This window comes from Falco naumanni, chromosome 1 (assembly GCF_017639655.2).
Source record: "Falco naumanni isolate bFalNau1 chromosome 1, bFalNau1.pat, whole genome shotgun sequence".
In the NCBI taxonomy this organism is placed as follows: domain Eukaryota; kingdom Metazoa; phylum Chordata; class Aves; order Falconiformes; family Falconidae; genus Falco; species Falco naumanni.
In genome coordinates this window covers 50,019,416-50,035,890 of record NC_054054.1, presented here as the reverse complement: position 1 = coordinate 50,035,890, position 16,475 = coordinate 50,019,416, and the positions used below count along the sequence as shown (strand labels likewise).

Sequence of the window (16,475 nt, the reverse complement as noted above, 5' to 3'; positions counted from 1 at the left end):
TGGAAAAACAACACTGGGACGGCTCTTTTCACTGCCTATCCCCCACAACAGGTAAGAGCAGAGAGAGCAGAGATGTTTGTTGCTAAGCACTGTGGTTATGGATGTGCAATGTGAAGTCTTATTAAACCTCATACTGGGAAAAAGCAGCAACATAAGCTATTATCTGCCGTTTTTTTATTTATCCATAATATTTTATAGACTACCGTGAAATTGTAATGGACTAATGAATGGATTGTTTATTCATGGAGTGGGTATACTTTGGGCATGAGAAGATGGGCAATCATAAGGAAAATTCTCAAAAATAGAAGTTTCAATTTAATTTTCTCAGTCTGCCTTAGTTCTGCGCTTTCTCATAGTCCCTGCTGAAAGACAGCAGCCAGAGGAAGCCCATGGTATGGGCTGTATGAACATACCCTGTGGCATATCATGCTAAATGTGAGGCTGGGTTCAGAAGTGAAATTGAGACTTTCCCTGCTTGTGTAAGTCAGCTAGAAGACATTCTGGTGGTTGTCATTTTAGGTTCTCTCATCCTATATTGTGGCTAGCTGAATCTTTAAATCACAATTTATCACTAAAAAAGCAGCCTGTTGAATCTCAAGTGACTGCATTTCATTTTCCAAATTTAGTGCTCTGACATAAATAAAAGCAAAATGAAGAGAACCACTAAAGTCTCTAATTTTTAATGATATTCCAATAGTTATCTCCAAGGAAAGGGCCTGAAATGGAAGGGCAGGAGTAAGGGCAGACATGGACATGCCGTTCCCATAAATGGGACACCAAATGAAACTTGCTAATACTTAACCTGAAGGGCTACTTTACTTCAGAAACCAATTTCCATGGAAAAAAGAATAAGATAATTGCTTCACTTCTGTTTCCTTTGCTGTCCTCATCAAAGCCGTATTAATTGCTATGCTATTTTGAAGCCTAACTGGTTTCAACATCATCATAAATTATGTCTCTATAATAAAACTTCTGAGTCATAAACACCAGCCAATGTTTTTCCTGTTTTCCATTAAGAGACTGATTTCCATTTTTTCTTTTTGTGATTTATGCCTTGAAAGATGTTTTGCTTTTATATGAATCCAGCTGCTGTGATGAAAATGTTACTGTACTCTGACCCGCATGGTTTTCAAAAGCTGAAGCAAAATGCTATAAATGCTGCTCAGTGTATTTTTAACATGATAAAAGGATCTGTTCTCACCATTACAACAATCACACCAAATGCTGACCTTAAAAAAAAAAAAAAAAAGTCAGAAGCAGCAGCACATGCTAACAAAGCGGTTTACAAAAGTAGTAATTCCAAGGAACAATTTGGTGAAAGGAATTGTCGGTCTATTTAACAATTTATAATGAAACAAGGAGTGAAGCTTCTCACTTGAGTTCAACTCAGGACCATGTAGCTGTAATTCTACTGAGCTAGGATTCTACAAAATCTAATAGGAAAATTATTTCCTTGTCATCAGGAGAGATAATTGAAGAGGAATATCCTTGATGTAATTTAATTGTTTCAGCTGTCATCTAATATATATTGTGAGGGAATGATACTGCGTTGTCTTGATCTTATAGCATACGCTTGCTTTGAAAATCAAATGGAAAAGAAGATGATACATTATTTTATAGGAGGGAATGCTTTTGTAACTGCTGGTGGGAAAAGATAAATAGTCTTCTACGAAAGAGCCCTGCTCCATTTATCGATAGCAATATGGCCGGGGAAGAGGAGGAAGCACACAAGGACACTTACGCAGTGTGTGCTTCCTGCCTCCATCCACCCTGGACCTGGACCCATCTGCTTCAGAGCTGACAGCTGTGTGTTTGGTAGCCTTGAGTAGTAATTTTTTGCCATGAATGTTGTTTATTGATTATGGACTGGTATAAGCTTTTAAGTGTCTGTAGAATTCTGTGGCAACAGGTTTTCTAGCTGAATTGGGCAGTGAGTGAAAGTACCTGTGTTGTAGGTTTGAGCATTAATTTTGCCCTGTTAATTTTGCTACCCTCAGCGTCTGTACTGTTAGTGACCGGGACTACTTCATTCACCATTCTGCTGCTGATTTTTGTAACTTTTTTACATATTCCCTTCCCTGCTCAAGATTTTTATTTCACACTGAAAAGACCTTATTTTTGTTTTCCCCTTGAAGTTCATTGTATTATCAATAATATTTTTTCTTCTATGGAGAGGCTGTCGTACTTTTGGATTGCTTTCTTGCCCTTTTACCATCATCCATATGAGTTTATCTATTTGTGAGTCAGTGCCCAGACTCTGGATAATGTTCTATGGGTCCTAAAACAGATGATGGTGGTATCAGAGATGCTAGGTGGGTTGTGGTCTTCTTTATTTTAAACCACTTGTTTGTGCAAGTTGTGCAAGTCAGATGGTCTAGAGCCATTTGCTGCATTTTAGACTACAGGATATTTGCCAAGGGTTTGTTTTTTTTTTTGTGTGTGTGTTTTTGGTTTTTTGATTTGGTTTTTTTCTTAATTACTATGCAGTACATGCATTTAACTATTAAAATTCCATGATCATCTTGAGTGTAGTGCTGTTTCAGCACTCGTAAGTGTCTAGATTGGGGGTTTGGGGGGGAGGGTTGTGGGTTTTTTTCTTTTCTTTACCACAAGCAGCTCTTTCTGTACACTGATTTTTTTGTTGACATTTTAATCACTGGTGAAGTTGTGAAAAGTATTTCTGCAAATCCTTGTAGCTGGCTTTTAGTGTTACTACCCTGAATATATATAAATTTATATATATAAAATTAAATTTGTCATCCTCTCCCCCCCCCCAAGTCTTTCTGAATATTTTGACCTGCTCAAGGCTCAGATCCCAGCGCTGTGGGATCCCAAGGCTGACTGCCAAGGCAACTGGAAATAGAGAATTTATGCCCTATTTTTCTGTTTGTTTATCAACCAGTCATTTGTCCTATTGGGTATTTTCCTTTTCTCCAGTAGCTACTTAAACCTCTTTAGTGATGGACCTTGTCAAAAAGTGTGTTGAAGAAATCCAAGCAGAATATGTTCTTTTCCTGGATGCTCACCAACAGCTTTGCAGACCCCTCAGCACTTCATGTGCGATGACACCCCAGTATAAACCTGCGCTGACCCTGCCCCAGTACAGTGATTCCTCAGGCTGTTCAATGACTCTTCCCATCGTTATACCACCTGTCAGTCTGCCCAGAACAGCTGTAGAACTCTGTATTTTCGGACTTTTTTTTTCCATCTTCCTTTGAAAAAATGGTGTCACATTTGCCATCGTTCAGTCTCTGGCCAGGAGCCCTTCTTTATAAAGCTGTGTGCTTAAATGCTGTAATGAGGGGGTCTGATGGTGCTCAAATTATGCACCAATTTAAAAGGAGGTTAAAAAAATAACTTAACATTAAACCACTGCAATGCTTACAATGTGGGTGCCCACCTGCAGGAATAAACCACAATGGAGTAAGTTAGGTGTTGGTGGGGCCTTTCATATTGAATGCCTTTGGCATGCAAGGGGTAGACCAAATATTAAATACAGCTTATAGAGAAACACTAAGATCCTTTTTAAGGCTTTTTTAGGCCATGAGCCTGAGTAACTGAAGGTATTAATTTTCTCTTTTTTGCATCTATACTATTATGCTATAATAATAGTACATATTACATATTACAACTATTTAAAAATATATATTTATATATAACATACATATATTTTTATACAACTTATCCTATGTATGTATCTTTTCTACAGACATTCTTTCTTTCTCTAGAGAAATGCTAATAATTTCCTTTGCTTTTGAAGGCTTTTTAATTGACAAAAGGCAGTGAGGTGTTATAAGCTTTGATTCAGATTTGAAAAAGCTGTGTCTACTCGAGAGACAATTTTTATTAGTTAACACCACATACTTTACAAATGCTGACCACCTTTTTCTCCTGAGGTCAAGGAGGCTGTGAATACAGAAAGGAAACCAATTAGACTACTTTATAATACTGCTTCCTTGAGTTTGGTAAAATAGAATGTATTTTCTGCTTAAGCATGGTATATTTGGTAATATTTTTAGTGTAATGGGAGCAAGAGCTAAATCTAAGTAAAGCAACAAGGAGTAATTATGGTTTATCACTTTTCAGTCCCATCTGTCATCTATAAGGAATTGCTATATTCATCATAAAGCAACCTGCTAATTATCTGTTTGATTTTGAGCCACATTAATTTCTTAGGGGTAATTTTTAATGTTTTACATTTTACATTATTTATGAATGAGTTCAACATCTAAGCAAACTGTTACAGTAACACTAGATAAGCAGTAACTTCTGCTATGAGCTCTAAATACATCAAATTCCTATTTTCCGTTGCTAGGCAAGCCCTTGGATGAACTGCATTCAAGTTGCAGAAGGTCATCGCTCAGTTAAATGGGGGCAGAAATGATACCAAACCAATGCATATTATAACTTGTTCAAGCATTTTTCAACTGACTGGCAGAGGAAAATGGTACTTGGTTGAGGGTGACTATTGCTAAGGTGTCACCTACTTATTATACTGACAAATACCAAGAAACAACAACTCAAATATTTCTTTTTTTTTTGACAGGTAACTTTATTAATAATGGTCTTGGATTTGTCACACCTGCTAGGTGCCAGTCTTTTTTCACACTCTGCAAGACTTTCTGAAGAATAAACTAGAAAGGCATAAAGTTAGTTGAAGCTACTAAGACACACATTTGAAGGTGGGTCTATTTTGGACTTTTTTTGTTGTCGTTTATAACAGAAGTTCCCATGAATGTGTGTCAAAAAACTTAAATACATTGAGAAATACAGTAGAAAGACTATATTTACAGTCAATTATAATGGGCACTGCCAACATATCCAATAACAAAAATAAAACAAAAACTTTTTTCATGTTTCTTTCATGCTTTTTTTCACAGAGATTTTTTTAAATATGATTTTGTTTTTTAAAAAATACAATAAGGAAATAATTACATTCTTAATATGAGAACATTATCTTACAACACATAGCCTGGGCCAATTAAGTTGAAAGTGTCTTTAACAAAAAAAATTTATACTAATTTAAGTATTCAACATTTGAAAAATCAAATTGCCACAATTATCTCATAAAAAAACAACAAACAAAACCACCTTTGATCCCCAAAAGTTATGTGGTTTTTTTTTAAAGCATCACCCATACAAAAACAATTTAAAAAAAAAAAAGCACCTGGTACAGTAACAGGAGTTTGTTCAGGAAGCACAAGTGTAACGTTTTCTTAAAAGACATAGAAATAGTTTAAAATACAAGAGTTTTCCTTTAAATCAAAAGTCATGCTGCTCTATTGCTGACTTTGGTTGGTGATCCTGAAACCTAAAAAATGGTGAAAATACAAGCTCTGTTGCTTTTTATAAAAATTGTGCAGCAATAGTACTATTCAAGAAAACAGAGTTCATTTCACAGCACCAAATGTGGTCTATAGAGAGGTTATTTACCAAGGCTTTTTTGTTTTTCTCTTTTCAAAACCTTGGTGATTATATAGAATAGACATGTCACTGATGCAAATTGTGATGTTACCGATGCACTTACACATTACAGACATAAAATTACAGTACGTGCTGGGTTGGGGGTGGTGGTGGCTTTATGGAGGCTTTGCTGGAGAAAGGGCAAAAGATGCTTCATTTTGCCAGCAGCCCCCGCTGCAGTAGATGCTATAGGTGCCGAGGGCAACCAGCATCTTTGGCAAAGCAGCAGGCTGTAGCACTAGGGCTTGGGTTGTGTGCACAGCCCCAGTACCATGCGGTTTCTGTTTGCTTGGACAGAAATTTGCACACTTGCATCTCAGTCATGGATTAAAACCTGTCTTTGCCAAGGATTATTTTTTTTTTCCTCCATGGGATATAGAGGGTGGAAGATACAATGCCAATATTGGGTAAACAAGACAAGTGATTTGGCTTTTGACTACTCTGCATTACTTGATGCGGGACCACTTCTTAATGGCAACTGTTACTTCATTGCAAACGTTGACTAGAAACCTAATTTGCATCATAAATATGTACAGATATAAATTAAATATTCATTGAAATATACAAATAAATAACTTAATTTGAAATAAAAAGCCTAAATGAACTTACTTTTGCTTCAAATTTGTTTCTGCTAATATTTATGGGAACTTGATACTGTTTAGTCCATAGTCATACAGCATAGAACGTGCCCTCCACTTATAGAGTTAGTAAGTAAGCAGATGACCTAAAAATAATATAGAAAGATCCTGTTTTCAGTGAAAAGCACACTGACGCTTGCTTCCCTACTGTATCTGCATTCCTGCAACACTTTGTACAAAGCCCAGTCCCATGAAGAAAAGAGCCTTTTCTCATGTTGGGCCCCATTCCTACTCTGCTAAGGTTGATGGGATCCCTGGCACTAACTGCCTTTGGGAACAGGACACAGCCCTGTGTCCTAGCAGCTGTCAGGTCTTTCTGACTGATAGCTCTGTGCCTTCAAATCCCACCTGCTCCTGCGGGAAGTCCTCTGGCATCCAGCTCAGCTGGGGATCCCAGCGTACCCTTCAGGAGCGACACGCACCTATTCCTAAAGGTAAGAGACAAACTCTAGGCTGGGCCATAAAGGGATGTGATCCTTGATAACTAATGTCTTGCCAGCTCCTGTGGGTTTAATTGCATGTCTTAAGTAATTACCAAGACTCCAGCCCTAACATCTGTGATTATCTCAAAATATGAATAGTAGTTTAATGTTTTTAATTAAAGTAATTTTCTAGTCCTCACAGTCGAGAAGGAAAAAAAATACGGAGAATGTGATTGAAGACTCTCCAAAGGCTTAAAAAAACATAGAGAGAAAACCTGAAAGAACCCAACTCATTAAATGTTTCCCCCCCCACACACACCTCCTCCTGATTTTTAAAAGCCAATCTTGAGATTTTGAAGGACTCCAGTTGGCAATTTACTGCATGTAGATTCTCAGGAGTGACATGGATGGAGACAAAAACCAACAGATTTCTATAATTTTACAGACTAAAATGCAAGACGCTGTTTCCTAGTAAAACGGAATGGACTCCTGTCTGAGAAAATCCCCAATTTTTGTACAATTGTTTATAAAAGAATCTTGAAATTATCATCTTTTCAGTCCATCTTCCTCAAAAATAAAAGCTGAGGTCTGAAAAGACAAAGGAAACTAAGTACAGCAGTGTTCTATAACTCAAGTTTAACAATAAGATATAAAAAACAAAACAAGACTGACTGCATATGCTGTTCTGAGTTGCCATCATCTGTTACAGCTGAATTTCACTTACGCTTTCTTTTTCAAAAAGTATAGAAAAGAAGCCGTATCTAAAAATACCTGTTTGCCTTTTAGAAAAACGAGGAACAAGTCATAGTCCGACAAGATGGCCTTTGAAAATGACTGGTGCTTCAGGACAGTAACACAGAGAATGTACTAAAACACATTTTTTTCAAAGTACGGCAGCTTTTTACCTCCCAATGACAAAAGCATCTGTCTAAAAAGTATCCAAAAAAATGCTTCACAGCTGAGTCGCTACATCCCAGGGCCTTGCACCAACCTGCAGGGCAGTGGCACTGAGAGCTCCCGCTGCCCCGGCCGAGCAAGCTGCCTCGCTGCTGTGAATACAGCTCTGCAGTTGTCTTTTGCCACGTAACAGCTAACGGCAAAGCGAGGGCTAGCGAGCAAGGCTTTGCTCAGCCACCTCTGCGGCAGACCTTGGAAGCCAGTTTTGACCTGAAGGAGTTATGATTTCACACTGGTCTTCACGTATTTCATGTTTTTTCACGATTTCACACCAGTCTTCGGTGGCGTTCAGGCCATCTGATGCGACGTAATTAACATTGGTGGTCCATACCATTCCAGCGAAGTAAACTTTCAACTGCGACTTTATGCTCCTTTTTGTTTACTATGGTTCATTTTGGGGTTTTGGTTTTCATGTTCTTTACCAGTGATGTTGGAAATTAAGAGTTACAGCTACTAAAAAGGGGCACACATAGCTACACAGCAATACAGTAGAGGGAATACAGGCAAATTAGTGCCAAGCTATCATTAACTTAACAGAATTATAAAACCTCTTATGTTGTATCGCTTGATACGACCTTTCAGATGAGTCTTTTGCAGCCTGCGTCTTGGTCCATAATAGGTAAGGCCTTTATGGAAAGTGAGTGGTTTTGCTGTATTTATGTTCCATTCTTCATTTCCCATTCCTGGAAAGGAGGGGGGAAAAAAAAAAAGTAATATGGAAAAATGTTAAGAGAAATCAGGTTATGTCACTAATGTCATCAGATGTGCTAAGCCAAAGCCAGCTGAGGTCAGTAACATTTTTCCATTAACTTCCCTGGATCCAGCCTCCTGCCCACAGATCGGTTAGGGGAAGCTGACACGTATGCCCTGATAGCGTCTGTGCACAGCCTCCACCCCTCCACAACTACACACGGCAACTTTTTTTCTGGTGCAGTGCAAATGAGCCATGTTTGTTTTCTGCAAAGGGGACTAATGGAGCAAATTTGCACACCACAGTTGGTGCAAAGCACTCAGCTGGAGCTGGAGGAGGGAGCGGCTGATGTAGCACACAGGTGAGACAGCAGGAAGCACTCACTGCCTCTCATAGCTGACAACGTGTGATTGCTTAACTATTATTTATTCTTACAATATTATTTTTTTATCTCTCATTCATACTCATTATTACTTATTATCTCTAAACAATAAACTTATTATTTATAATTAATGATCTATTAATTCTTATTAACATTTTTATATATAGCTAATACATTATGTATATTAATTACTATTATTTCTTTTTATTATAAAACTTATGGCAGACACGTTCCTGTGGCTACAAAGGGCAGCTTACTGAGGCAGACTTACAGGCAACGTAAAAAAAAGTTAGTTTACATTGCGTTTGTTTCCAGTATACATAACCCAAGGTGAGCTATTGGCGAGTTAAAGAAATCACTTTGCCTTTCTGTGCCTCGGTTTCCTCACCTGTTAGCTGAGGGCAATGACACTTACCGTCCACAGCAAAGCACGTAATCTATAATGCTTTCATCCATATGTCTCAGAGCAAAGTTTTGCCATGTCTTCTGCCACATAAGTGAAAATCGTGAGATTGCTACAGCTGAACACCCAGTTAAATCAAACTTGTGGCTACTGGGCGATACCTACAGTGCTTCCTAACGGTACACAGGAGCCGCAGAGCTGAAGAGAGATGGGCTCAGTTTAGGATGCCCACACTGTACCTGCTCCCCACACCGCAGCCTTACAGATATCAGGAACTAATGAAGATAGGAAGGAGGTGGCCTCTTGCTGAGTAATCCCCATGGAGCAACCACCCAGCTGTTCCCAGCCAGGCACCGGGGGCCTAATGGATTCCTCTCCCACCTAGCTACTCTGCAGAGATACTCTGCAGGCAGCCTGCTGACTTGGCTCCCAACCTGAATTCCTGAATGTAACACTCATTCCACAACATTTAAGAGCTATGATTGAAAACTATTACTTATGCATGTTGATATCTGTTTCTGCTGCTGAAAGCAGTAACAGCATTAGTTTGGCTAATGCAGCATGAGCACGACACCTCTTCAGCCACTGTAGAGCAACAGTAAAGGTCACGATTGGTGGCTGCTTTAGCAATATAAGAAAAAAAATCTTATATTTTAAAAAGGTAGACTTTTTTTTTTTTTTTTTTTATCTTGGGTAGGTCCTCATTTAAATGGTGCTTTTATCAAAATACAGTATCTTTAAAATATTCAGTTTTATACTTGAAATTATGGTAAATCTAAACTAAACACTCTATTGGTAAAAACTAGATTACTTTAAAAAGGCTATTAAATATATATTCCCTATGTATATGCTAACGAAGCTCTTAAAGGAAGTCCTTGGCTAAGCAGCTGGAAGGAGATTTTTTTAAACTGTTAAAATAAGCCTTGAAAGAAGTAGCTTCTTTTGCAGGTGCAGCAGGAACTTCTTTGCTTCCATTTCTCCAGCAGGTTCACTCTAATAAAAGAATGTTTAAGTCAATATTAACAGCCTGATTGGGAGCTGAGAAACTGGGAGAGCTCCTTTTCTTCTCCAGTTCCTGAACACAAGCAAAATGTAAGCTACTGACGTTCACCAGTCCACCAGTTTTGAAAACAAATCAGAAATAATCACTGAAGTTTCCTTGCTACACATAAAAATTTAGTTTTAGAAATTAATTTGAAATGTGAAATGTTTAAATAATTGGGGGTTTTGTACAGCAAGGATATTTGGGCCATTTTACTTCTCTAGGAACGTTAATGCAGAATATTGCTTTCCACATTTTAACAGTCTCCATTTCCAGCCAAGTAGACATTAACAAAATTGCAATTAAAATGTCTTCTGACTTCTTAAAATATATGCGTTATTACTTTCTAAAAAAATTAAAAGCACATGTTAAAAACCAACAAGTTAAAAAATCCAAATATATGTATGCATGTATCTGTATATGTACAGTGTATGTTCTGAACAGTCAATCCTCAAACTGCTGCTAGTTCTTAGATTTAACACTAAACCTCTCGCTTCTCTCTCTAGTTCTGTCTTACATCAGTGCATCAGAGAGGAGAGAGATTTTGGTGGAGCAGCTTCTAAACCTGCTGTCTGGGGTGCCCTGCCTGCCCTGCCCGTGCCCCAGGGTGCTGGCATCGCGGCTGCACAGGGCACCCATCGCACCACAGCTGCTGCCCTGGCAGGGATCGACACTGCTGCGGGACCATTAGCATGACAGTGCCATCAGGGTGGCTGCAAACACAGGGCCGCCTGGTGACAGACTCGGCATCCTTTGTGCAAGGAAAGAGCAAGAAGGGAGGCATTCAGTGCATTCAAATACATACTGGGGGAATAAAAAAAATCTGACATTGTGAATGTTTATGCAACTCCCTCATGACATTGGGAGATTGGCCAGCTGCCAAAGAAGCAAGTGCAAGAACAGACGTGCAATCTGTTTCACTCCCACACATTGCACTGACATCCACACAGGGAGAGCCAAGTAAGTTCTGCTGTGGGATACTCACATGTGACGCCCTTTCCTTAGCCACATCTATAAGGCCTGGGCTCACTCATGACTGCAAAAGGCCAAAAGAACGGAGAGCCAAATTCCACCCTCGCACATGCACAGTTAACTCCCCCTGAAAGCAGTGTGTGCTGCAGATGCATACCTGATGGCAGCCTTTGGCTGCAGCTCCTTGCAAATGGGCTGAGTACAGCCTGGGTTGCACTGTCTAATTCAGCAAAATTTCACTCTTAATGTTTAGTGAATGAGTTTTTAGGAAAAAGCTGTTAAAGCTGAATTGGATACTTTGAGTTGTTTTTCCCAGGATGGGAATTCATACACTTAGTAGCTCTGAAACCTTTTTGATTAGGCTAATCTTATATCCCCGATTCCTCTTCAGAAGAGCTTAACTAACCTATTGTGCCATCCAAAGCGCAGTGATACCAAGTGGCACAGCAGGGTTTGTCCTGCGTGGTACATGCCGAGCATACAAAACGTACTACAGCTGGAAGGTATTCTTTACACCAAAAATGTCTAGGTTTTTATAGTGCCCTGGTTTCTCCAGCTGTAAAGATTAAATGGCTGGCTTTGCTGTGCCTGTCCAGCATGCAGCACAAAACCACACTCCCTTCTGTAAGGACTGTGCTCTGCTAGGCCACAATCCATGAGCAACACTGTGCTAACGTGCAAATCTAAACCAAAGTGTATCGTTGGAGATGCCATCTTTATGAGACAAATAAAGGTATAATTGGAATACACAGATAAGCTTTAGAGCACAAGTCCTTTGTCAGGTTTGAAACACAAGCAGCAGACTTCAAACTTAAATAGAACCAAAACCTATTACACTGAGTTTAATTTAAATGGATCGGGGTAACTAGCGGAAAAAGCAGTTGGAAAGGCTGGGGGAAATGGTTGTAGAAGAAGGGTGAGAAAGCTCTTATATAGGGTATAGCAGAGAAGAAATTCATGGCCTGGGTAATGTGCAGAGGTTAAAGGGGAGGAAACACAGAGATTAGGATGTGACAGAAAAGCAAATAATTTGTTGAGATTATGATTTTTCAGTGTCTGCTACATTTAGGTGCCAGGCTCATACTCAGCCACTGTAAATGTATATGATCAACGAAGACATGTAATCAAAGTTACTTAAAAAAATCTCTATACTTCATTGTTTTGAAAAAAGGAATGGACTGCATGAAAGACAAATGTCTATGATTACTATTGTCTATAATTACCATTAGCAGTGAACTACTAAATCAACAAAAGTTTGGGCCAATGATATTGCTATCACCCTTGGATACACGCTGCCCACACATGCTTACGTTGGTAGCAGATGTAGCCCAGAGGAATGTTAATGCAAATCCTATTTAAACTAAAGCACAAAAATGAGAAACTTGTAACAATCGAAGAGGACTCAAACTTCAGCCTGGAACTTGTGAGACTAAATTAAATTAATTCAGTTTTTTTGAAGCAAGTTGTGCATTGAGAGTAGGTATTTGCCCAACGCATTGTCAGTTATTATAATGCACAACTATTCTGTTTTTGCACCAGCTGACAAAGATCAGACCCAAAGTTGCTTCAGAACACTTAGTCTAGTGATCCTTTAACCACTTCTCTGCTACACAGATTAGTGTAACTTTATGAATTTTAGATGGACTGTCTACACCACAGACCACTTATCTAGCAAATTAAATCTATAAAGGAACAGAGAAGAACATAGAATGAGTGAGTAGAGTCCAATCTGTCTCCCAAACTATTTACCAAGTCTTCTGCCAAAGCTTGCCCCAAATCAGCAGTATTTATGTAGTAATACAAATAATTTAGATATATTCTTCTTAAGACTAAATTTCACCCACAGAAGCAGCAGGAACCAATCCTTCTCAATCTCTTTTTCTGCCTCTGTCTCTCCACGAGCAAGTAAGATTTTTTTTTAAGAAAGTAAGAAAAAGGACAGAAAAAAAAATCTAGACATAAGACTCACCTTTGCTTTTCGAAGGACATGGCCTCGACACGGAGAATTATTTGACGAGGGAGGTCGCTTCAGAGCTGCTGCACTGTTCACAGGTATTGAGCATTCCGTATCACTGGTATCACAACTGGAGATTGGAGAGTTTTCCAAAGTTCGGTGCTTGAAAATTGGAGACTAATGAAGAGTGAAAAGCCTATATTGAGTTTCCTCCAAATAGTCCCACAGGCAATATGTTCTATCTAGATTTAGAACTGCAGGATTTTTTTGTTTAAAGAAATCACACCCATAACGATGGATAAATGAAAACAAGGTTAGAACAAAAGTTAGCAAAATAACATGCATCTGTGATGAAAATTAGAGTTCATTTGATGTGATTAAACAATATTGGGTCACCTGGAGGAACTGACACATCCCTCTCTGATCCTTCTGAGGGCTGCTTCTGACACAGAGCTATAACATAAGCCAGGACTGTCATGCTCCATCGTGAATATGTGAGACGCAGCCCTTGCAAAGGGTGACAGTGACTGATGGGGGACCAGCACAGGCAGGTCTCCACCACTACGTGATGACTTGGTGCATTTAAACCTCCCCGGGATGGAGCAATGTCTCAGTTCATGTACTTTTAAAACCACTGGGGACAATGAGGTGTCAGCTTTTGCACATTATTCTAACACATACTGCCTGTGATCACAGAATGGTCAGGGTTGGAAGGGACCTCTGGAGATCATCTAGTCCAACCCCCTGCTAAAGCAGGTTCTCCTACAGCAGCTTGCACAGGATGGCATCCAGGTGGGTTTTGAATGTCTCCAGAGAAGGAGACTCCACAGCCTCTCTGCGTAGCCTGTTCCAGTGCTCTGTCACCCCCAAAGTAAAGAAGTTCTTCCTCATATTCAGACGGAACTTCTTGCACTGCAGTTTGTGCCCGTTGCCCCCTGTCCAGTCGCTGGACACCATTGAAAAGAGCCTGGCCCCATTATCCTGACACTTGCCCGTAAGACATTTGTAGACATCTATAAGATCCCCTCTCAGTCTTCTCTCCTCCAGGCTAAACAGCCCCAGCTCCTCAGCCTCTCCTCATCAAGGAGATGCTCCAGTCCCCTCACCATCTTTGCAGCCCTCTGCTGGACCCTCTCCTCCATTAGCTCCCTGTCTCTTTTGAACTGGGGAGCCCAGAACTGTAGACAACATTTCAGACGTGGCCTCACCAGGGCAGAGCAGAGGGGGAGGATCAGCTCCCTTGACCTGCTGGCCACGCTTCTCTTAATGCACCCCAGGATGCCACTGGCCTTCCTGGCCACCAGGACACACTGTTGGCTCATGGGCAACTCACTGCCCACCAGGTCTCCCAGGTCCTTCTCCTCAGAGCTGCCTTGCAGCAGGTCAGCCCCAGCCTGTCCTGGTGCACGGGGTTGTCCCTCCCCAGGTGCAGGACCCTACACTGGCCTTTGCTGAACTCCACGAGGTTCCTCTGCCCAGCTCTCCAGCCTGCCCAGGTCTTACTCCCACATCTACTTGCTCCCTGTGACTGCAGAAAGTACACCAAATGCAGGTGAAGAATAAAATTAACACAGAAAGGCATTTAGTTCTGCTCTAATTTTCTGTGCTTAATAAACCTTTTGAAAACTCCCAGCTCCCACTCATTTTACTGGCCCTGAGAACACAGAGCACTCCCAGCCAACAGTGCTGGGATTTGCCTACCTGTGGGCTTGATGTTCCCGACTTCGGCTCAATAGCCAAGCCCAGTGTGATGCCACCAGCCAAGGCTTTCTTAAGGCTCTCCTTCACCTCAGTCAGTTCTAGCTCCAGGTTTACACGCTCAGCCTCCTTCTGCTTACACTCCTCTTCCAACTTCTTTAACTTGTCTTCAAGAATCACTTGGGTTTTCCTGCCTGTCATCCACAGCAATGTGGATTAATAAAAACAATATAATAAAATTAGTAAAATAAAATTAAACTTTCAATAAGAAGTTTAAATTGACACAGAAAATATTTTCTCTTAAAAATGTAAGGATCCAAAGTCTCCAAAAGTCTCCAAAAATCAGTGACATCACAAAAAAGTACTTTGGAAAAAGCTTTTTTCATGTAAAAAGTTTAGCAACAGAAATAAAATATTTTCTTTCAGGTGCCTCCCCAAAGTTTCTAGTCTAGTTTCATATCGGTACTTGTTTTGTTATTTTTCCATATCATGAAAACCAGTCAAAACAAAATTATTCCCGTATTCTGCTTGTCTGAAGTCCCCATCAGTGTCATTTCAAAGGTGTGTGTATACATACACATGCACATATATATAAAATCTATTACATATATATAATATAAATAAATATATATTTATATTTTTTATCTATACAGAAAGAAAATACAGGCATTACAGAGTACTGTTTAACATCAAAACCAAAACTCATGTAGTGGCATGTCTTCAGCACAGATTACAAAGCTATCAGGATAACTAAGCCTACCCAGGGCAGAATCCAGCACAAAAAAGCACCTCATACCAGCATTGACTTCAATGGCAGCGCGCAGATCTTTTCTTTCTTTTCGAAGCTGGGCCAGCCTATTCCGGAGTGCTTCCTTCCTCTTCAGCAGCTCTTCCTCTTTGCTCTGTAATCTCTTTGCATCTGCCTCTACACGATTCTTGCCATATTTGTACTGTTCCGCATCTGTATGTATTGGGTTGTAGTTATTTGTGTTAAAATTAATAGTAAAACTCTAAACTATTCCCTGAGACTGAACATCACACGAAGCATGTCACAGTTTGAGAAATCCGTTTGCAATCCCTTTCCCACTGGCTTTTTCTCAAGCTCCATGATTCCTGCTGAGTTCTGCAGCGCAGCTACAGAAATTATACGGGGTAGGCAGTTTGTTCTCTACGTTCATACGGGGAAAATGAGAAATACCAGTTACCTTATAGTACATTGGTTTTGAAAAATGGCCTTGCCTTTCAGTATAGTTCAGAGGAAGGAAACAAGGCTCCTCTTTAGCTCTGAACCTTTGATTTTTAATTGGAAAGGGTCAGAGGAAAAAATACCAGTTTGCCTTTTGGCCTGGTTTCCATTCCTACTTCAAGTGCTTAAAGCACATGTCTTTTCTCACCTGACATAAGAGAATACAAAGTTGTTGATTGGGGCTTTTTTGATACTCGAGAGCTTTCTTTTTCTTTTTTTAATTTCCCATATAAATGCTTCAATTTCATGGTTCACATGTACCTGTGGTCTAATTTATATCACAGCCCGCTCTATACCTGTGCTCCAGTTGCAGACTCAAAGAAAATTGTTCCACCAACAGATCACTTTGTCTTGCCTGCAAATCTGAAGGTAAACTCAAGAATACTGAATCATTCCTGACAAACAGTTGACAAACCAGTTTTAGTCAGCCTTTAGTAACCAAGATGCCCTTACTCCCACAACTATCTATTCCAGTACTAACTGACCTGGGTTAGAAAGACACATACTTTTTTTCCTAAGTCTAACCCAAATTTCTCTTGTTGCCATTAAATCCATGACTTCTTAAAAATTCACCATGGGGTTAAAAACCCTACATTAGCTCCTTCTC

At 39.8% G+C, this 16,475-nt stretch overlaps 1 protein-coding gene across 3 annotated transcripts in view; it reads right to left on the bottom strand.

The window, feature by feature from the left end:
- Nucleotides 1–4,531: 4,531 nt before the first annotated feature.
- AFAP1 (actin filament associated protein 1) overlaps nucleotides 4,532–16,475 on the bottom strand; it is a 121,804-nt gene continuing 109,860 nt past the window's right edge. For all 3 annotated transcript variants that reach the window (XM_040593390.1, XM_040593384.1, XM_040593399.1), the window contains 4 exons: nucleotides 15,419–15,583; nucleotides 14,626–14,816; nucleotides 12,940–13,101; nucleotides 4,532–8,163 (listed from right to left, as the gene is read on the bottom strand). In XM_040593390.1, the coding sequence (XP_040449324.1) occupies nucleotides 8,137–8,163; nucleotides 12,940–13,101; nucleotides 14,626–14,816; nucleotides 15,419–15,583 (545 nt within the window). In that variant the 3' untranslated portion in view covers nucleotides 4,532–8,136. The remainder of the gene's footprint in view (nucleotides 8,164–12,939; nucleotides 13,102–14,625; nucleotides 14,817–15,418; nucleotides 15,584–16,475) is intronic.